Below are 21,635 nucleotides of genomic sequence, written 5' to 3'. Positions count from 1 at the left end.
AAAAAATTCTTCCGCCTCCAAATCTTTCAGTTTTCTTGTCATTTTGTCCATTTCTACCATAAAAAGCAGTTTTTTAATCCATTCTTCTACCCCTGGTATTCTGTCCAGTTTCCAATTTTGAGCATACACTATTCTTGCTGCTGTTATCATATACCACATTAATGTCCTTTTTGTCATGTTAACTTCTTCCATTTTTAAACCTAACAATAATATTTCTGGTTCTTTTTTAAATTTACTATTCGTTATCTTTTCCATTTCTGCATGTATATCAGTCCAAAATTCTTTCACTTTTTCACAAGTCCACCACATATGGTATAATGAACCTTCTATTTTTTGCTGCCGAGGCAACTTCTGAGGCACGGCGACCGGAAAGACGAAAGAACTGTGTCGGCTTCCCTGCAGTGGAGCGAGTCGGCCAGGCCAGGTGGTGGCAGTGTGTGGCTGCACAACATCAAGAAGCCGGATGTCATCAGCCAGCCGACAAGATGCCATAGGAACACGACTGACCCAGTCCACAGATGAAGCCCGGCTAGCTGCAATGTGTGTGTAATTAATGCTGTATGTTTGTCTTCCCTATCCCCACCAAATATTGTTAGTCCAACTGTCTCAAGAGTAACTGTAAATCGCTCTGAGCCCGCAGGTATGTTGGAAAGAGCGATCAATAAATCGAAAGCATTATTATTATTATTATTCTCTGGGCTAGTTTGGCCACGGATCCTAGAGGGTTTTTTGGGGGGGTTCTTCTGGGCATAGAGCAGGGGTCACGGTGGGGGGGAGGTATTTGTGAGTTTCTTGCATTGTGCAGGGGGTTGGACCCTGGAGGTCCCTTCCAACTCTATGATTCTATGACTCTTTTAATTAGAGGTGCTGGGTATTGAACCTGGAACCTTCTGCTACGCCAAAAAACAGATGCTCTGCCATTGAGCTGCGGGCTCTCTATCGTCCAGCTACTTTGGAAGCCTGCATGAGGACGGTGAGGAGGAAATGCAGGGTCTAAAAGCTCTAATAAATAGATTGCCACTGTTTCCGTGGCGCTCTGACACAAATAATGGCCATTGACGCAGAACACTACCATGCAACCACGCACCCTCCCAGGCCGAGGAATCCTCAACTCTGCCCTAATGGCCTCGTGTTCTATTCTAACATAACTGATGCTTTAAATATATTTTATTTACTTTCTGTGAATGCTATTTTTTTTTTAAGGTGGGTTTTTTGGTCACATTGCCTTTTGAGAATAGTTATACCAGGGATTCCCAACCGTTCTGACCCTGTGGGCACCTTTGGAATTTTGAGAGGGGGTGGTGAGGGCCTCCCCAAAATGGCTACCCCAGGAGGTGGAGCAAAACTGAAAATGGCTGCCGCGGGAGGCGGAGCTAATCAATGTACCTCCCTCCTCACCTTGAAAAAGAATCTCAGAAGGGGAATAAAAGAAACCGGGGAAAGCCTGGGAGAAGGGAGAGAGACAGAAGGAACGAAAGAAGGAAAGCCTGAAAGGAGAATGGAGCCACAAGCCTAGATGCTTACTAGTCCTGCATTTTTTAATACGTGTGTGTGTATGAGTGTGCGCGTATGAGTGTGCGCGCACCTGGAAGCCATGGCGACCTCTGGTGACTGACCCCCTACTGGGGGCCTGGAGGATATTCAGAGAGGTGGCCGAACAAAGCCTGCCCCTGCCTCCCGCCTCTGGTATTCCAAGGAGGTCTCCCATCCAGCTTCCGAGATCTGACGAGCTCGGGCTTGCCTGGGCTATCAAGGTCAGGGATTACCAGTCCTCCTGGCCCTCCATCGGACTGCGGTGCGGTGGCTCCTGCATCAGCGGAAAGCTCTTTTATTTCAACAAGTGCAGTCAAAAAGGCCTCACCCACTTTCTGAATAGCTTGTCAGGCTTCAGGGGCCATATTGGTGGACAACACCGTGCCCATTAGCACCACGTTGGGGGATCCTGAGTCACACATTTCTCCTCAACCTTTCTTTTTTTCGGAAGAGGGCTTTCCACGTTTCAGCTGGCTGTGGGCTTATTATCCCCCCCCGCCAAAGGAAGTCGCTGGATGACCTTGGGGCAGTCACATGCACTGTCAGCCTAACCCACTTTACAAGCAGAGAAGAAGAAGAGATTGGATTTATATCACGCCCTTCACTCGGAGTCTCAGAGAGGCTTACAAACTCCTTTTCCCTCCCCACAACAGACACCCTGTGAGGTAGGTGGGGCCGAGAGAGCTCTCTCGAGGGCTGCTCTTCGGAGAACAGCTCTGAGAGAGCTTGTGACTGACCCAAGGTCACACCAGCAGCGGCATGTGGAGGAGTTGGGAATCAAACCCGGTTCTCCCAGATTAGAGTCCGCACACTTAACCACGACACCAAACTGGCTCTCAAGGCTGTTGTGAAGATAAAATGGCAGAGAGTAAAATGACGCAAGTCGCTTTGAGTCCTCACCGAGCGGTAAGGTAGGGTAGGAATGAACTAATAAATAAATCCAAAGGTCCCAAGGAGTCATCGTCAAAATGGGATTCGTTCTCTTGTCTGCGGAGCACAGTTAAGGCTTCCGGGTTTGGGACACCTTGAACGAGCGGTGCAAACAAACGAGGCGGGTGGGTTCCTCGGCTGAGCCTCCCTTCTCTCCTGGCACCTGGTCCCCGCCTCCACATGAAGTGCCCTACCACGGAGTGATACCTGATGCGTCATAGGCTTTGCTTTATAGGGCTTATAGGTTTGCAATTGAAAAAAGATGAAGAATAGGAGAGTTGGATTTATACCCTGCCCTTCACTCAGAGTCTCAGAGCGGCTTACAAACTCCTTTCCCTTCCCCTCCCCACGACAGACACCCCTGTGAGGTAGGTGGGCTTGCCAAGTACTTACCGCAATCCAGCGGGGGACACATGCTCCCCGGCCGGAACATTTCTCCCTGTAACACACCATGCCGTCGCCAGGAAGTGATGCTGGGCGACGCTCTGGCAATGGGGCTGGCAACTCGATGGTACCATAGAGTTTCTGGCCCCATTGCCAGAGCGTTGCCCGGCGTCACTTCCTGACGACGGCATGGTGTGGCGCGTCTGTTGTCCCCGCGGGAATGATCCTGCGAAGACGTCTTTGTCCCCCGCTGAATCACGGTAAGTACTTGGGAAGCCTGGAGGTAGGTGGGGGCTGAGAGAGCTCTTTCCAGAACTGCCCTTGAGAGAACAGCTCTTGTCAGAACTATGGCTTGCCCAAGGTCATCCAGCAGCTGCATGAGGAGGAGTGCGGAATCAAACCTGGTTCTCCCAGATTAGAGTCTGCACACTTAACCACTACAACAAACTGGCTCTCAGTTTTGGTGTAGTTGTTAATTGCAAGGTGGCTCTGCACTTTGACCGGGTAACTGGTCTGCTGCAGGTGCGCTGCTATTCCCCACACAATGGGCTCTTTTTGTGGCAGGAACTCCTTTGCATATTAAGCAACACACCCCGAATGTAGCTCTCGCTGACACTTTTGACTTACTTGTGGTAAGTAGCTCCCGTGGACCCTGCAAAGCACACAAAAATAGACAAAATGGAGCTGCTGTAATACTTCTCGTGCAGTGTTAGCAGGGGCTGGTAAACTGGGGACCTTTCAAGTGAGGAGCGACAGGCCACGAGAGAGCGCTCATCCGTGCCACTAAACTGCGTCATGAGGAAATCCCGCAGGCATCCACCTCCAGGTTTGTGGCCTCGGCCCTGAGAGTTTCTGTTGAGCTCCCACTGGCTTGTGCGCAGAAAGAACCTGCCTGAAGTTCTCGTCTGAACCTGCCTGAAGTTCTCGCTCGTTTTTTTGTTTTGTTTTAATTGAGATGTGCAGCTCCCATGCGCCTCCGCTCTTGTGCAACAAAGAGCAGAATCAAAGAATCTCCCGTTCTGTAATTGGCCTTTTCTTCCCAGTGACTCAAGCCTCTTTGCGGATTCGCCCTGGGAGTCGCGGCTTGAGCGTGGCCCAGCAGCAGAAAGAGAAAATAAAATAATTTTGTCGGCTCCCCCACCTAAACGCAGCCCAGCGGAATAATTGGCGTGGTGGCTGCCGTAATTAAAAGGACCTAAATCAACCTTTGGACAGGTTCTCACGCTTTAATTCTAGGTCATCTTCTGGAGAAAGCTGGGAAGGGTGATTCTTCGTTTGTTTGCTTTTTTTAAATAAACCCTTCCCGAAGTGGAAAACTTTATCTACAGAAACATGATTTACTGCCAGGGATGGCCCGAAAAATAGATGGCCCGTTAATCCTGCTTGCGAGCCCATGGTAAGCGGACTGCCGCCGAAAGGGAACTCTGGAGAAAGCTGGGAAGGGTTATTCGTCGTTTGTTTGCTTTTTTTAAATAAACCCTTCCCGAAGTGGAAAACTTTATCTACAGGAACAGGATTTACTGCCAGGGATGGCCCAAAAAATAGATGGCCCATTAATCCTGCTTGCGAGCCCACAGTAAGCGGACTGCCGCCGAAAGGGAATGGAATTGGACTTTGCCGTTGAAAACCTTCGGCTCTTATCGGTACAAGACTGAAGTACAGTGGTCCCGATTCAGGGCAAGGATGGCAACTTAAAGTTTGGCCGCATTTCATTTCCGCAGACTGAGAATTTTAAATGAGGCATACGGGTACGGGCTAACCTGATCTTGTCAGATCTCGGAAGCTAAGCGTCGTCGGCCCTGGTGAGTACTTGGATGAGAGAACACTGAGGAAGTTCAGGGTTGCTACGCAGAGGCAGGCAACGGCGAACCACCTCTGTTTGTTTCTTGCCTTGACCTGGATGGCCCAGACCAGCCCAATCATGTCAGATCTCAGAAGCTAAGCAGGGTCGGCTCTGGTTAGTATTTGGATGAGAGACCACCAAGGAAGTCCAGGTTTGCTAGGCAGAGGCAGGCAACGATGAACCACCTCTGTTTGTTTCTTGCCTTGACCTGGATGGCCCAGATCAGCCTGAATGCATCAGATCTCAGAAGCTAAGCAGAGTCGGTCTTGGTTACTACTTGGATGAGAAACCACCAAGGAAGTCCAGGGTTGCTACGCAGAGGCAGGCAATGGCGAACCACCTCTGTTCATTTCTTGCCTTGACCTGGATGGCCCAGATCAGCCTGAATGCATCAGATCTCAGAAGCTAAGCAGAGTCGGTCTTGGTTACTACTTGGATGAGAGACCACCGAGGAAGTCCAGGGTTGCTACGCAGAGGCAGACGACGGTGAACCACCTCTGTTTGTTTCTTGCCTTGACCAACCTGGATTGCCCAGACCGGCCGGATCGCGTCAGATCTCGGAAGCTAAGCAGGGTCGGTCTTGGTTACTACTTGGATGAGAGACCACAGAGGAAGTCCAGGGTTGCTACGCAGAGGCAGACGACGGTGAACCACCTCTGTTTGTTTCTTGCCTTGACCAACCTGAATTGCCCAGACCGGCCGGATCGCGTCAGATCTCGGAAGCTAAGCAGGGTCGGTCTTGGTTACTACTTGGATGAGAGACCACAGAGGAAGTCCAGGGTTGCTACGCAGAGGCAGACAATGGCGAACCACCTCTGTTCGTTTCTCGCCTTGACCTGGATGGCCCAGACCAGTTTGAATGCATCAGATCTCAGAAGCTAAGCAGAGTCGGTCTTGGTTACTACTTGGATGAGAGACCACCGAGGAAGTCCAGGGTTGCTAGGCAGAGGCAGGCAACGGCGAACCACCTCTGTTCTTTTCTTGCCTTGACCGACCTGGATTGCCCAGACCGGCTGGATCGCGTCAGATCTCGGAAGCTAAGCAGGGTCGGCCTTGGTTACTACTTGGATGAGAGACCACCAAGGAAGTCCAGGGTTGCTACGCAGAGGCAGACAATGGCGAACCACCTCTGTTCGTTTCTTGCCTTGACCTGGATGGCCCAGACCAGGCTGAATGCATCAGATCTCAGAAACTAAGCAGAGTCGGTCTTGGTTACTACTTGGATGAGAGACCACCGAGGAAGTCCAGGGTTGCTACGCAGAGGCAGGCAACGGTGAACCACCTCTGTTTGTTTCTTGCCTTGACCGACCTGGATTGCCCAGACCAGCCTGATCGCGTCAGATCTCGGAAGTTAAGCAAGGTTGGCCTTGGTTAATACTTGGATGAGACACCACCGAGGAAGTCCAGGGTTGCTACGCAGAGGCAGGCCATGGCGAACCACCTCTGAACGTCTCTTGCCTGTGGGTTTGCCATAAGCAGGCTGTGACTTGATCGCCCTTTCCGCCGCCACGCAGGTACAGAGTCATCTGCTCAGATGGTGTTTTACAAAGCTGTGTAAATTAAAACAAAAAAACCCAGAAGGTCCCTGCCCTGCAGGCGTTCATAATCTTAAATTGACAGTGGAGGGTGAGAAAAGAGAGATAAAGGTAATTAAAAAATGAATGGGAGCAGACTGAGCACTCCTGTCTTACCTGACACTGGCTTGGACCTATTTATTCATTTAGAAAATTTATGTGCCTCCTCCGCAGAGACTTGCTCAAGGTGGCTCTACCCAAGCATGAGAAGATCTCTATCCGTGGGGAGTGACTTTCTCACCTCCCCACCACCACCACCACGGCCGCCTCCGATGTCCCCCCCAAATGCTAGCGGGGGTTTTGGACTGCAGATAAGTCTTCCGGCCTCCAGGTGGTACCTGGAGATCTCACACTATTACAAATTAATCTCCAGATGGCCAAGGTCAGTTCCTTTGGAGAAAATGGCTGCTTTGGAGGGAGGAACTCGTGGCATTACACTTCACCGAATCCCCTCCCTTCCCGTCCCCAAATCCTGCCCTCCCTAGAGTCCACCCCCAAAACCTCCCGGAATTTCCCAACCCGGAGCTGGTGACCATAGCGCAGAAGGGGCGAGGAGGGGTAGGGCATGGAAGATGTGCTCCACAGATCATGGGAATCCTTCTGCATGTGGAAATGCTCGTTGAATCCGACCCACTGACTTGTTAGGCGCACTTAAAAAAAAATATCTGTCCATCTATGTCAGGGTTTTAAGCCCAGCCAATCCCAGAGGCTCTGGACAGGAGATACGTGTCTGTGTGCTAATATCCCTAAATCACAGCCAGTTTGGTGCAGTGGTTAGGAGCGCGGACTCTAATCTGGGAGAACCGGGTTTGATTCCCCACTCTTCCACTGGCAGCTGCTGGATGACCTTGGGCAAGCCATAGTTCTGTCAAGAGCTGTTCTCTCAAGGGCAGTTTCTGTCAGAGCTCTCTCAGCCCCGCCTACCTCACAGGGTGTCTTGTTGTGGGGAGGGGAAGGGAAAGGAGTTTGTAAGCTGCTCTGAGACTCCGAGTGAAGGGCGGGGTATAAATCCAATATCTTCTCTTCTTCTTCTTCTGGGCAGTAGGGAGCAGTGTTCCCCCTAAGCTGAGTTAGTGTGAGCTAGATCACAGGTTTTTAGCCTCCGGCTCACACATTTTTGGGTTTGCTCAGGAAGGACGGGCTCCAGAGCAAATTAATTTATGCAGTAGTCAAATCACCCGCTCACAACTTTAATGCTGGTAGCTCACAAAGTAGCATTTTTGCTCACAAGGCTCTGCAGCTTAGAGGGAACATTGGTAGGGAGGGTCATTCTTAAACATACTCGTTTCTAAGACTATATTTGTGCATCCTCACATTTTAGAGACCTTTTTACACTTCCTTAGGAAATTTAGCAATCTCGGGGGACCGTGACGGTGCATTTGCTGAGGTCCTTAGATTGCTAGCTCGCACTGGGCATTCCACAGAAACGCATTTACCGAGATCCCGCAATTTAGGTGTCACGGCAAATACTCTTCCGTGGTTTCCCAGTCCTCCCCTTCTCGCATCATTGTCTGTGGCCTACATGGATACCAGGAAGGAAAGTGAGTTTTGAAAAATAAATAGCTGCTGCCAGGGATTTGGTCCGATGAACGGGCAGTTCTGATTTGACGCCGAAATCCAAGGTAATTGAGCTCCACGCTCCTCCTCGGGAGTAAACCAACCAACCAACCAATCTTTGGTAGCATATTTATCATCATCTTCTTCTTTTTTTAAAAAACAACCCTCTAAAGTAGTCAAAGGAACACAATGCAAAAATTCTAGATATCAAGACCGCATCTCTCAAAACACATTTCGCACTCTGCACTCGTTTTAATACCGTGCCGTTCATAGGGATGCCGATCCAAACCAGAATCCTATCGAGGATTTGCCTTTCAACTTGTCTGTTCTTTTTCCCCTGGATTTAAGGGGAAAGGTTGAAAAATCGACACGGCTGGAGTCTCCGTTCCGCTACCCCACTGTTCATGCTTAGCCATTCATGGCTAAGTGCTCCATTGTACGATAATTGGGCTAACCATTACGCCTATAATCGAGAGACTTCATTGCCAAGCCGGCATTGTCGTCGTCGCCCCCCCCCCAGCCCCCCATCCGTCCAGGCCATCGCTTAAGCCTTCTAACGTTTTCTCTCTTCTCCTAGTATCGCCTTTTCTCTCCCCCCCCCCACCCCGCCTGCTTCCCTATTTAATTCCACAGTCAAGTTCTCCTCCGGAGCTTCGCCGGTGAATGGGCTGCGTCTCGCGAGGTAACCGACACCGCTCGCAGCTGCGGGCCCACAAAAGCTCCCTCCTGGTTGCGTTACGGTGCGGGGAAGAGCCGGTCACGGTGCCCTGGCCGCGGCGAACACTGGTCCGATTCATGAAAACGTGCAGGGAGAGGGGCCCTTCCAGCGGGATCCCTTTACCTGTTTCCCCACCACAAAACAGGGAGCTCAATGGAACTGGGTCGTGAGCGGCTTTGGCCTGTAACGCAATCCCGCCGCCTGACAAGTCAATAAAGGACCGATCCTCCCCTTCCCCGGCTACACATAGACGGCCAAGGTTAGAGGCAAGACGCAACTGGGATCGGCCTACGCCGGGAGCTTAATGAGCCCCATTATTTGGCTATTGTGGGCAAACACTATGGAGCTGGTGAGCTAAATTACCAACGTCTGAATAAACTGGTCGCTAAATGGCACGCCGAGTTCAAAAGAAGCCTTACAATGGCTGGTTTATTTATCCTTTAAGAAAGGAGGCTTATTGTCCCGCCCAAAGAGACCGTACGGCAAATTATGAACGTTTTATGCCTACAAATGCTACTGAAATAATAACACTAGGTTTATACGGCTCTGTTATGTTCTGCTAATGACATGCCCACCCCGCCCCGCCAAGGTGCACAACTTTTGTACAGAACTTTGAACGGGTTGCTTTGAAAGTACCGTATCATACAAGAGGTGAGAACAACCTGAAGATCTGGATGAAGAAGAAGAGGAGGAGGAGATTGGATTGATACCCTGCCCTTCACTCGGAGTCTCAGAGTGGCTTAATGCAGTGAATATTCATTTTGGTACATTCTTAGTTATTCCCTAGACGCTAAAGTGACTAAACTGAGAATGTTGGACTTTGGCCACATTTTAAGAAGACAAGAATCCCTGGAAAAGACAATATCGCTTGGAAAAGCTGAAGGCATCAGGAAAAAGAGGAGGACGCAACATGAGACGGAACAAAGTTTGAATCCAGTGGCACCTTGAAGAAGAAGAAGAAGAAGAAAGAGAATTGGATTTATACCCCAACCTTCACTACCTGAAGGAGTCTCAGAGCACCTTACAATCTCCTTTCCCTTCCCCTCCCCACAACAGACACCCTGTGAGGTAGGTGGGGCTGAGAGAGCTCTCTCGAGAACTGCCCTTGAGAGAACAGCTCTGAAAGAACTTGTGACTGACCCAAGGTCACCCCAGCAACTGCATGTGGAGTGGGGAATCAAACCCGGTTCTCCCAGATTAGAGTCCACACTCCTAACGCTCTGGACTTGCTGTTTTCTGATGTTATAATACATTAGAGACACTCCCCTGCTACATATTAGCATGACCAGTCTTGCGATTTTACTAGCTGCATCCTTTTCCTTTCTCAATTATTCTTTAACTGTTATTGCTATTTGAATTGTGAGTGGGGCTGAGAGAGCTCTTTCGAGGACTGCTCTTGAGAGAACAGCTCTGAGAGAACTTGTAACTGACCCAGGGTCACACCAGCAGCTGCGTGTGGAGCAGTGAGGAGTCAAACCCGGTTCTCCCAGATTAGAGTCTGCACACTTAACCACTACACCAAACTAGATGGGTACATCTAGCTGGGGAGGGGTTGTGGCTCAGTGACAAGAGCATCTGCTTAGCATGTGCAACGATCCAGGTTTAATCCCTGGCTTCTCCTGTTAAAGCAGCTGGGAGAAAGTGGTGTGAAAGGAACTCTGCCTGACACCCTGGAGTCTGAGTAGACTATGCTGACCATGATGGCCCAAGGATCCGATTCAGTAGAAGGCAGCTACACGTGATAGTTCCATTCACGAGAGAGGCCACGGCTCAGTGGCAGAGCCTCTGCTTGGCATGCAGAAGCCGGTTCAATCCCCGGCATATCCAATTAAAGGGGATCAGGCCGTAGGTGACGTGAAAGACCTTTGCCTGACACCCTGGAGAGCTGCTGCCAGTCTGAGTAGACAACACTGACTTTGATTTGATGGACAAAGGGTTTGATTCAGTATAAGGCAGCTTCAAGTGTCCTTTCCTTCACAATTCTCTTATTCCAATCAAATTTGCCACCTTTTGGATCAAACCCGGTTCTCCCAGATTACAGTCCGCACGCTTAACCACTACACCAAACTGGCTCTTTTGTAGTGGTTAAGAGTGGCAGGACTCTAATCTGGAGAACTGGGTGTGATCCCCCACCCCTCCACATGAAGCCAGCTGGGTGACCTTCTGCCAGTCCCAGTTCTCTCAGAACTCTCTCAGCCCCACCTACCTAAAAGGGTGTCTGTTGTGCAGAAAGGAAGGGAAAGTGATTGTAAGCCGCTACAAGACTCCTTCAGGTAGTGAAGGGTGGGGTATAAAATTCAACTCTTCTTCTTCCCTGACATTTAACACGTGGAATACGATTCAGCCCGTCATAGTTTAGGAGCTTCTTAAAACAGGAAGGCCTGGCGTGATCTGGTCCATGGGGTCGCAAAGAGTCGGACTCGACTGTGCGACTGAACAACAACAAAACTTCACACTTTTGGTAGTGTGGTGTTCCCGTTTGCTTTGGCAAAGCCACGAGCGTTCAACAAAGACGTGAGCCTCCAAATTCTTGAGGAAACATGCCGGGGAGCTGTAACTCCACCCGGGGAACGTCCACTTTGGAGACACGCACCTGCCATCGGCGCTTTGTTGCAACTCCTCCACAAATGGCAGTGGAGCCTTGGCAGACAGGGCTGCGTCCTGAATAAAGCAGGGCACAACACCGATGCAATGCACAGCCACACCGAACATAACGGCCGCGCACCACAGAAGAAAGCAAATGATGTCCCTGAGCAGTAGCCACATGCATGGCTGCCTGAACGCATGAACACGCATGGACACATGAAGCTGCCTTAGAATGAAATTAAGACTGTCGGTCCATCAAGCTCCGTCTTGCCTACTCAGACTGGCAACGGCTCAGCAGGGTCTCAGGTGGACATCTTTCATGTTACCTCCTGGTGGTGGGTGAAAGTGACGTCGAGTCATAGCTGACTTATGGGGGGACCAGGGCTGCGAAGTCCCCCTGGGGGGTGGGGAAACCCCCGCCCCAGAGGCCCATTCCCCGCCGCCGGTGGATCGGGCCCCAGGGGGAACCCCACCCCGGTGTGCGAGCTAGCTCACAATTTTTTATCCTCCAGCTCACACATTTTTGTCTCAGCTCAGGAAGGATGGCTCCAGAGCAAACTAATTAATGCAGGAGCCAAATGGCTTGCTCACAACTTTAATGCCAGTAGCTCACAAAGTAGAATTTTTGCTCATGAGACTCCACAGCTTAGAGGAAACATTGGCCATGACCATACGAGGGGAAAACTCTATGTTTCCCCCTTGGATGGTCGTGGACCTGCCCCCAGCGTGCCCGGCATCATAATATCACTTCCTGGTGACGTGCGTGCGGTGACGTGTCACTTCCTGGTGACGTTCGTGCGCACACACGCACATAGGACGCTGGACGGGAGTCCCCCGCTCCCGACGATTTTCGACTTGGCAACCCTAGGGGGGACCCCACAGGGTTCTCGAGGCAGGAGACTGAGGTGGCTTGCCATTGCCTGCTTCTTGTGTTGCAACCCTGGACTTCCTTGGCTGGTCTCCCATCCAAACAGTAACCAGGGCCGACCCTGCTTAGCTTCCAAGATCTGACGAGATCAGGCTAGCCCGGGGCATCCAGGTTGGGGCACATCGACTACCTGGCTGACCCTTTCAACTGGGGATGCCGGGGACTGAACCGGGGGCCTTTCTGCAGGCCGAGCAGGAGCTCTGCCACTGAGCCACGGCCCCTCCCTGGACCTGAAACGTTGCCTGCTTTTGTTTCAAAATGATTAAAGAGAGGTAGCCAACGGAAGACGTGAGAGAAGTGAACCTCTTATTCACAAACCTGTCATTACTGGCTAGAGACACTGTCTAAGCATCAGGAGCTACTGCAGTAAGTGGCTAAGATCTCCAGTTCGGATCTCAGCTCTGCCACAAACTCAGTAGGTGGCCTTGAGCAGCTTCTGCTGAAGGTGGCCTTGACAAGCTTCTGCTGAAATGACAATACTGCCTCCTTTACCAGCCACTGTATGGATTAAAATAAATTTAGCCTTAGAATCAGCTTTCGTGTGTGTGTGTGTGTGTGTGTGTGTGTGTGTGTGTGGTGGACTGAATAAGGGCTGCAAGTCTGGGGGAGGGGTGTTAATGCTTCTTCCCAAGACATCCCCCCAATTGATGCCACCTATAACCTCCATCGAGGAGGGAAAAGACAGGTTATCTTCCCCCAGCATGTCTTTCCCACTACCTATGGCAGCCCAGGTGGGGCCCACTTCTGACTGGAGAAATGGTGCCCAGGAAATAAGTTAGATCCCTTCTTTTCAAGTGCAATGAGGCCTCCATTCATTCAGCCGTCTTCTGCAGCTGCTTTTCGAGGCTAAATGACACACCAGGAATCTACACATGGATCCTCCAACAGAGCACATTATCCAGACTTGCAGACTTGCGTTCAGGTCAACCTACAGCATTCTGAGGGAGAACCCCACCAATCAGCAGGCTATCAGTAATCAGAAGAACATCAGAAGAACCCCGCTGGATCAGACCAGTGGCCCAACTAGTCCAGCATCCTGAGAACATCAGAAGACCCTGCTAGATCAGCCCAGTGGTCCATCTAGTCCAGCATCCTAAGAACATTAGACGAGCCCTGCTAGATCTGACCAGTAGCCCATCTAGTCCAGCATCCTGAGAACATCAGAAGAGCCCTGCTGGATCAGACCAGTGGTCCATCTAGTCCAGCATCCTAAGAACACAAGAGGAGCCCTGTTGGATCAGCCCAGTGATCCATCTAGTCCAGCGTCCTAAGAACATCAGAAGAGCCCTGCTGGATCTGACCAGTGGTCCATCTAGTCCAGCATCCTGAGAACATCAGAAGAGCCCTGCGCCCCATCTAGTCCAGCGTCCTAAGAGCACAAGAAGAGCCATGCTGGAACAGACCCGTGGTCTATCTAGTCTAGCTTCCTAAGAACATAAGAAGGGCCCTGTTAGATCTGACTAGTGGTCTATCTAGTCCTCCTGTCTCACACAAGGGTCGACCAGTTCCTCTGGAGGTTCAACAACAGAGCACAGAGGCCAAGTCCTTCTCCTTATGCTGTCTCCTGACACTAGTATTCAGAGGTTGACTGCCTCTGAACGTGGAGGTTACCTTTCATCACCATGGCTAGTAACCACTGATGGACCTATTTTCTCTCAATTTATCTCATCCCCTTTTAAAGCTGTTTATTCCTGTGGCCATCACTACACCCTCTGGCATTTAATTTTAAAGACTGGCCAATGGTTCAACAGTAGACCATTCCCTATCTTCTGGGGTAGGCACCAGCTGGCTTTGTTACTAATAGTATACTACTGCAGTATAGTAGGACATCAGATGGCTTTATTATTGTAGCAGTGAACTCGAAAAGCATTCTTAGCTTATGTATGGAAAATACGCATGCACGTATAAAACAGGTTAACCAGAGAATAACTGGTTAACTGTGGCAGTGATTCAAGGTAGGTGCCCTGGACCTTATTGGCAATTTAAGTACTGAAACTTCATGCTCGCTTTTCCTAGATAGCCAATCTTAAATGCTTCCCTACAGAGGCCGAATTAGTGATCTTGTGACTTGATAACGTAGCAGAAAACACACACACACCAGGATCCTTCGCATCATATATATTTTAAAAAGTCCCGATTCCTTAAAAACCCAACAGACTAATAAGTCCTGGATCCATTAAGGATAAGATCTTTGCCTAACAAATTAAATAAAACAATTTATTGAGGCCTGGGCCCGAGATAAACTAGATTTACTGGTTGACCTTCTATTCATTTAAAGCACAAAATTAGCTCTAATTGCATTAGAATAGAATCCAGTAAATTTCTTCTAATGTGGCATTTATGCAAGTGTTGCTGTAATTGTTTACTACAAAGATAGAAATGCTTTGATTATAATCTATTTTCCACTCGGCTTTACTGTGCACTCAAAGCACTTCAAGAACAACCCCTTGAAATATAACGCTGCCTTCTTCTCCTTATTAGGAGAGCTACATCTGAACGCCGAACTGTCAAACAGAATTGCACTAAAAATAATTCTAGACATTTTTTAAAAAGAAATAATAAGAGTGGGTCTGCCCTATGGAACACACGGCAAAGCTATCATCCAAGTAGTTAACTTTATGAATTTTAATCGATTACATCTGCATGAATATGCGTATCAACAGAATGTTCTGGAGAAAAAGAAGCCTTTCTTTTCAGACAATACAGGCAGGGGATCAGGGTAGACAGGGTTTCAGAAGAGGCATTCCCTTTGTGCAAGTGGAAACGAGGAATGCCTCTTAAGACGCCTTCTGCCACCAGCAGTGCATGCCAGTACGGGACTCCTATTCAAAATAATTTACTTGAAAAAAATGCTGCCTGAACAGTTGTCTAAAAGGAAACCTGAATTTTATTTCACTGTGTTAGCGAAGGAGGAGGAGGAGGAGGAGGAGGAGGAGACTGGATTGATACCCCACCCTTCCCTTGGAGTCTCAGAGTGGCTTATGAGAGAGCCAGTTTGGTGTAGTGGTTAAGGGTGCGGACTCTAATCTGGGACAACCGGGTTTGAATCCCCACTCCTCCACTTGCACCTGGCTGGATGACCTTGGGCAAGCCATAGTTCTGATAAGAGCTGTTCTTGAAAATGAGCAGTTTCTGTCAAGAGCTCTCTCAGCCCCACCTACCTCACAGGGTGTCTGTTGTGGGGAGGGGAAGGGAAAGGAGTTTGTAAGCCGCTCTGAGACACCTTTGGGTAGTGTAGGGCGGGGTATATATCCAATCTCCTCCTCCTCCTCCTTATGACCTCCTTCCCTTCCTCTCCTCACAACAGCCACCCTCTGAGGTAGGTGAGGCTGAGAGAGCTCTGAGAGAACTGCTCTGAGAAAGCTGTGACTGACCCAAGGTCACCCAGCTGGCTGCATGTGGAAGAGTGGTGAACCTGGTCCTCCAGATTAAGAGTCTGCCGCTCTTAACCACTACACCAAACTGGCTCTCTTTACAGCACTCTGCCATTATTGGAATATGGACTGTGCCTTTTACGAAGGCTTATCAATCGGCTTTAATTCAAAATGCATCGCCAGAGCGGGGGTGGGGGGAAGGGCACCGATATCTAAATTAAGAAATGAACTAGCCAGGCTTTTAGGGTTGCCAGCTCCAGGTTGGGAAATCCCTTGAGGTTTGGGGGTGGAGCCTAAGGAGGGCGGGGCTTGGGGAAGGGAGGGACCTGGGGCAGGGTATAATGCCACAGGGTATAATGCCTCCAAAGCAGCCATTTTCTCCAGGAGAGCTGACTGGACATCCGTTGTAATTTCAAGAGGCCCCTAGGTCCTATCTGGAAGTTGGAAACCCTACAGGTATGATGTACTCTGGAACGCAAGCATAGAAATATAGGTAGATTGGCTATCAGTGCACTGAACACAGAATCACAGAATCACAGAGTGGGAAGGGGCCAGACAGGCCATCTAGCCCAACCCCCTGCTCAATGCAGGATCAGCCTAGAGCATCCCTGACAAGTGTTCGTCCAGCCGCTGCTTCAAGACTGCCAGGGAGGGATAGCTCACTACCTCCCTAGGCAGCTGATTCCACAGTTGCACAGTATACAAATAAATGCAGGGACAAATCCTGAAGCTAAGGCTGATAGTGAAAAACACCTTCCCACATCATTCTTTTGCTATATTATAATTGGGGGGGGGGGGGGAATGGGGGGAAAAAAATCAGGAAACCCCCCGACTTCTCCCTGCTTTTTTCCAGAGGGGACCCCCCGGGATTTTTTCAATGGAAAAACTAAAATACATTCAATAGCACTTCAAAAGAACAACAATAACCTCTTAGGAAATTCTCTCTCTTTTGGAACAAGTTGAATGCTTTTCTGAGACATGCTTTTTACTCTCTCAAAATGTATAGCATGAACGTTTTATGGGAGGAAATCTACAGCATCAGATACTCCAAATTCCTATGTATGCGGCAGATGTATAGAACGTATTTCCAAGAATATGTTTGTTATTTAAACATCAACAGTACGGGCAACAATTAATATACTATGGCTGCGGTCACACGGAACATTAGCCACGCTAGAGAGCCAGAAGATAGGCGGATTTTCCGGGCGCGATCTCACCGCCACATCTGGGAAGCGTAGCGCTCCCGTGGCTCACCCGAGGCTTCCAGCCGAAGATGCGGGGTAAAAAACTAGTACCTCCGAGGTACTAGTTTCCGGTAACCGCGGGGCAAGGGCGGGCGTCTGATCGTGTTTCCGGTGGGGTTTTTCCCCCCAAGTCTCCATGGATGCGCACAAGCACCCAACGGAGCATGCGCATACTTTGGTGTACAAAAAAACCCAAACCCGTTTGCCACACCACGCCGCTTCTTTGCCACGTGGCAGGTTTGTCCCATGATCGGCACCTCCCCCTACCCACGGGACCTCCACTGAACCTCCACGGGAGGTCTGATCGCGCAACCGTGCGTTATTTAGCCCCGGGGCAAACAGCCACGCCTCCCCCCCGCGATATCCGGCCCGTGTGACCGGGGCCTATAGTGTGTTTTGCAATACATTATTAAAGAGTGCAGTATTTTCAGTGTTATGAAGGTTCTCTTGATATTCAAAGATGCAGCTAGCTATTGTGACCATATGAGACTGTTTTGGTGCATATAACACGTTTTTCTTTCGTTTTACTACGAAAATTGTTTTCTAATGACAACTCCCCCCCCCCAAGTCCCAAATAATGGGACACTAAGAGTTAGGAAATGAAGGAAGCTTAGGGTGTAGCAGCTGGCCTCTTCCGCTCATGTACTTAGGATACCTGCAGTGTTGTTTGGGGAAAACTAAGATATTTATCATTTTAAGTTCCATAAACAGGCCAAATGCTACAATTTTATATGCTAAGTTAAGAACATAATGAACTCCGGCCCTGAAAGCCTTCGACAACATAAAATACTGCATACATTTCAGTTTCCCCCCAAATTAGAGTTGCCGACTCCGGGTTGGAAAATTCCTGGAGATCGGGGAATGGAGCCTGTGGAGGGCGGGGCTCGGGACAGAACGAGGCCTCACTGGGATATAATGCCATAGAGTTGGTCCTCCAAGAGAACTGATCTCTGCAATTCCAGGAGATTTCCAGGCCCCACGTGGAGGTTGGCAAACCCCACGCTCCCCAAGCCAGTTTTTTGCGCGTAGCTTCATGATTTCTGGCAGGGCTTTTTTTGTAGAAAAAGCCCAGCAGGAACTCATTAGCATAATAGGCCACACCCAACAGCAGAAACTCATTAGCATATCAGGCCACACCCCTGACAGCACAACTCATTGGCATATTAGGCTGCACCCCAATGTTACCAGAAGTGTGCTCATCCAGCCACACCCACCTTTTGCTTCTTATTCTGTTTACCTTGTTTGTGGTCAAAACCCAGGGTCTTTTTTTGTAGCAGGAACTCCTTTGCATGTTAGGCCACACACCCCTAATGTAGCCAATCCGAATGAGTTTCTGCTGTTGGGTGTGGCCTGTTATGCTAATGAGTTCCTGCTGGGCGTGGCCAACTTGGAAGCCAGCCGGAACTCTGTTCCTGTGCGTTCCTGCCCCAAAATAGCCCTGATTTCTGGGAAGTTTCACATCTCTATCCCCATTGATCCCTAACGACTTACACTGCATCTCTGTGCTACTTTTCATTGTGTGAAGCTTCTCTGACAGGCCAGGGCCTCAGGGGAGTGTACCCGTGAATCGTGCATCCCCGAATACCAGTGGCTGAGTAGCACTGGGGGAAACAGAACGCTGGATGAGCTGGGCCGACAAACACCCACAGACAACTTCAATGGCTTGTTGACGTTAAAACCCTTTTAGCGGAGCAGGAAGGTATTCAAGGAATCTAAGAACGCCGCCCCCCCCTCCCAGTTTCTTCCCAAATGGGTTCCCTCTGTACTCACATCTTGTCCTGACCAGCCCCCACTCTCAGCGTCAGCCTGGGGATGACCGGAGATGGTGCGGGAACGACAGGCTCCACTTTGATCTGCTAAAGGGAACACATGGAACTGTTATGACACATCGTAGCTCTGGACGCAGGAACCTGAACATACACTTAGAATCAAAGAATCATAGAGTTGGAAGGGACCTCTGGGGTCATCTAGTCCAACCCCCTCATCCAGGCCAACAATTTCAAAATAACATAAGAGAAGACATGTTGGATCAGGCCAGTGGCCCCTCCAGTCCAACACTCTGTGTCACACAGCAGCCAAAACCCAGGTGCCATCAGGAGGTCCACCAGTGGGGCCATAAGAACATAAGAGAAGCCATATTGGATCCAGCCGATGGCCCATCCTATCCAGCTCTCCATGTCACACAGTGGCCAAAACCCAGGTGCCATCAGGAGGTCCACCAGTGGGGCCATAAGAACATAAGAGAAGCCATATTGGATCCAGCCGATGGCCCATCCTATCCAGCTCTCCATGTCACACAGTGGCCAAAACCCAGGTGCCATCAGGAGGTCCACCAGTGGGGCCAGAACTCCAGAAGCCATCCCAATGTTGCCCCACAAGAGGGGTGAATTACACAGTCAGAACAGTCAACAAAATGGGACGTTCAGAACCCAATGCGATTTAGGACAGGGACTATAAGTGCATCTTCTTAGTGGGGTTAGGTTGAATGTAATGAAGCCAAAACACCCTCACTGCTTCGCCCCTACTTGTTCTTTTGCAAATTGTACCACTTTCACTCTGAACTATTAAGAGCAGGGGGATTAAAGTGTTCTTGACATCTCCACTGAGAAATAAGAACACAAGAGAACCCACGCTGGATCAGGCCAGTGGCCCATCCCGTCCAACGCTCTGTGTCACACTGTGGCCAAAAATACCATGTGCCACCAGGTCCGCCAGTGGGGCCAGAACTCCAGAAGCCCTCCCACTCTTGCCCCCCAAGCACCAAGAATACAGAGCATCACCTGCCCCAGACACAGTGTGCCCCAGACATATAGGAAATTATCCTATGCTTTGTGGAGAAAAGGTGGGGTACAATTTAAATAAATAAATAAATAGAACAAATTTCAGGCAAACAATGCTCTTTATTCCCTATGAAACTGATACGTCGCAGAAGGTAAACAGGCCTTCCAACTAGGATTGCCAACTCCGGGTTGGGAAATACCTGAGATTTGGGGGGTGGAGCCTGAGGAGGGCGGGGTTTGTGGAAGGGGAGGGACTTCAGTGGCGTATAATGCAATTTTCCAGAGTCCAGCCATTTCCTCCAAGTGAACTGATCTCTGTGGCCTGGAGATAAGATGTAATCCCAGGAGATCGCCAGGTACCACCTGGATGCTGGCAACCCCTTATTCCAACCCAATCGACCCAGCCCCGAAATTGGGAAGAGCTAGATGAGCTGCGGTGGCGCAAGTGGTTAAGACGCTGAACTGCAGGCTGTGGAAGGTCGGTAGTTCAGCAGTTCGAGACCCGAGTGTGCCGCATGATGGAGTGAGCTCCCGTCTCTAGTTCCAGCTCCTGCCAACCGAGCAGTTTGAAAGCAAGAAATTGCAAGTAGATAAATAGGTACCACTTCGGTGGGAAGGGAACAGCGTTCCGTGCGCCTTGGTGTTAAGTCATGCCGGCCACATGACCACGGAAATGTCTTCGGACAGCGCTGGCTCTTCGGCTTTGAAACGGAGACGAGCACCGCAACCCTAGAGTCGGATTCGACTGGCTTTCGAGCAAGGGAAATCTTTGCCTTTACTAGATGACAGTCACTGGGTGAAATCTCAGATTTTACCACCCAGGATGCAAAATCCCCTATTTATTCTATTCATCTCTGCCCCACCTTTCCCCCCCAATGTGGACCTGAAGCGCCTTACATTGTTCTCCTCCATTTTATCCTCACTACGACCCTGTGAGGTAGGTTAGATGGAGAGAGAGGGACTGGTGAACTTCTGTGCCACAGCAGGGATTCAAATCTGGGTCTCGCGGATCCTAGTCTAACCACGACACCACGCTGGCTCTCCGGTTCTGGGAAAACCACACAGTCGCTTCGATTTCAATTTATTTTTGAAATGTTATGGCATAAACCTACCGTCATAGGTCATTCAAAGTTAGTTTTTAATTATGTAATGAGAAGGTGATACCCTAAGGTAGAATTTTGTTAAAAAAAAGAAATAATAATAATCCCCACCCTTCCAATAGCTCAGGGCACAGTTTACAACTAAATATTGTATTTGATCCCTAAATGGCGGGAGATGAGCGAACAGACAAATCAGCCTGAAGCAAAAATTACAGAGGCCACCAGAAGCAGTGAGCTCTCATCGAAAGCTTTGCAGGACAAGCGCGGACTCTAATCTGGGAGAACCGGGTTTGATTCCTCACTCCTCCACATACAGCTGCTGGCGTGACCTTGGGTCAGTCACAAGTTCTCTCGGAGCTGTTCTCTCAGGAGCTCTCTCAGCCCCACCCACCTCCCAGGGTGTCTGTTGTGGGGTGGGGGAGGGAAAGGAGATTGTAAACTGCTCTGAGACTCCGAGTGAAGGGCGGGGTATAAATCCAATTCTTCTTCTCATGAAAGCTTATAGCCAGAATTAAACTTTGCTGGTCAAACTTTGTTCTGTTTCTTCAGTCCAACACCTGAATCCATCTTTCTGGGTATGATTATCTGTTTTTAAAGTACATTAAAGGGACGTGTCCTTTCAATGGTTAATTTCTTTTCTTTTTTTTTAAACCTGCAAATTCTGGAATAACACTGGGAATCTGGGCTAGCGGAAGAGCATTTACAGTGGATTACGAAAGCTTCCCGAATCACCAAAGAGGTAAAGTCCGGCAATATAAGACTCCTTTGTAGCTAACTAAAAATACATTGTGAGTGGATTTGTCCAGTTTTATGTATAAGCAATACTTCTTTCACCTGAACTAATACTAGTAGTCATATAAGCCCCTTATTGCCATGTGCTGGGCTGCTTCTTCTTCTTCTTCTTTTTTTTTGCTTAATCTTCAAGGATTTAGCTTCTTTGCCACATACCTCAGGGCACCAACTGATAAAGCTCTAACTCTCCGGGGTTTTTTTTTTCCAGGACACCAGCAGAGCGGCCTTGCAAAAAATGAAAATCACTCAAGAGATTTAAGGGGGGGGGGGGGAAAATTTATTTTTAAAATGT

The 21,635-nt window shown here is 49.4% G+C and overlaps 1 protein-coding gene across 1 annotated transcript in view; it reads right to left on the bottom strand.

Moving 5' to 3' along the window:
• The window catches only part of TAF3 (TATA-box binding protein associated factor 3), a 218,774-nt gene that overhangs the window by 26,447 nt on the left and 170,692 nt on the right, over window positions 1–21,635 (bottom strand). Inside the window, exon 4 of the mRNA XM_015422599.1 lies at window positions 18,442–18,527. Within this exon, the coding sequence (XP_015278085.1) occupies window positions 18,442–18,527 (86 nt within the window). The remainder of the gene's footprint in view (window positions 1–18,441; window positions 18,528–21,635) is intronic.

The sequence above is a fragment of the Gekko japonicus genome, unplaced genomic scaffold, assembly GCF_001447785.1.
Source record: "Gekko japonicus isolate JY-2015 unplaced genomic scaffold, Gekko_japonicus_V1.1 scaffold1663, whole genome shotgun sequence".
NCBI lineage: Eukaryota > Metazoa > Chordata > Lepidosauria > Squamata > Gekkonidae > Gekko > Gekko japonicus.
The sequence above is the reverse complement of the archived record's forward strand: the minus strand, read 5'-3'. Positions and strand labels throughout refer to the sequence as shown.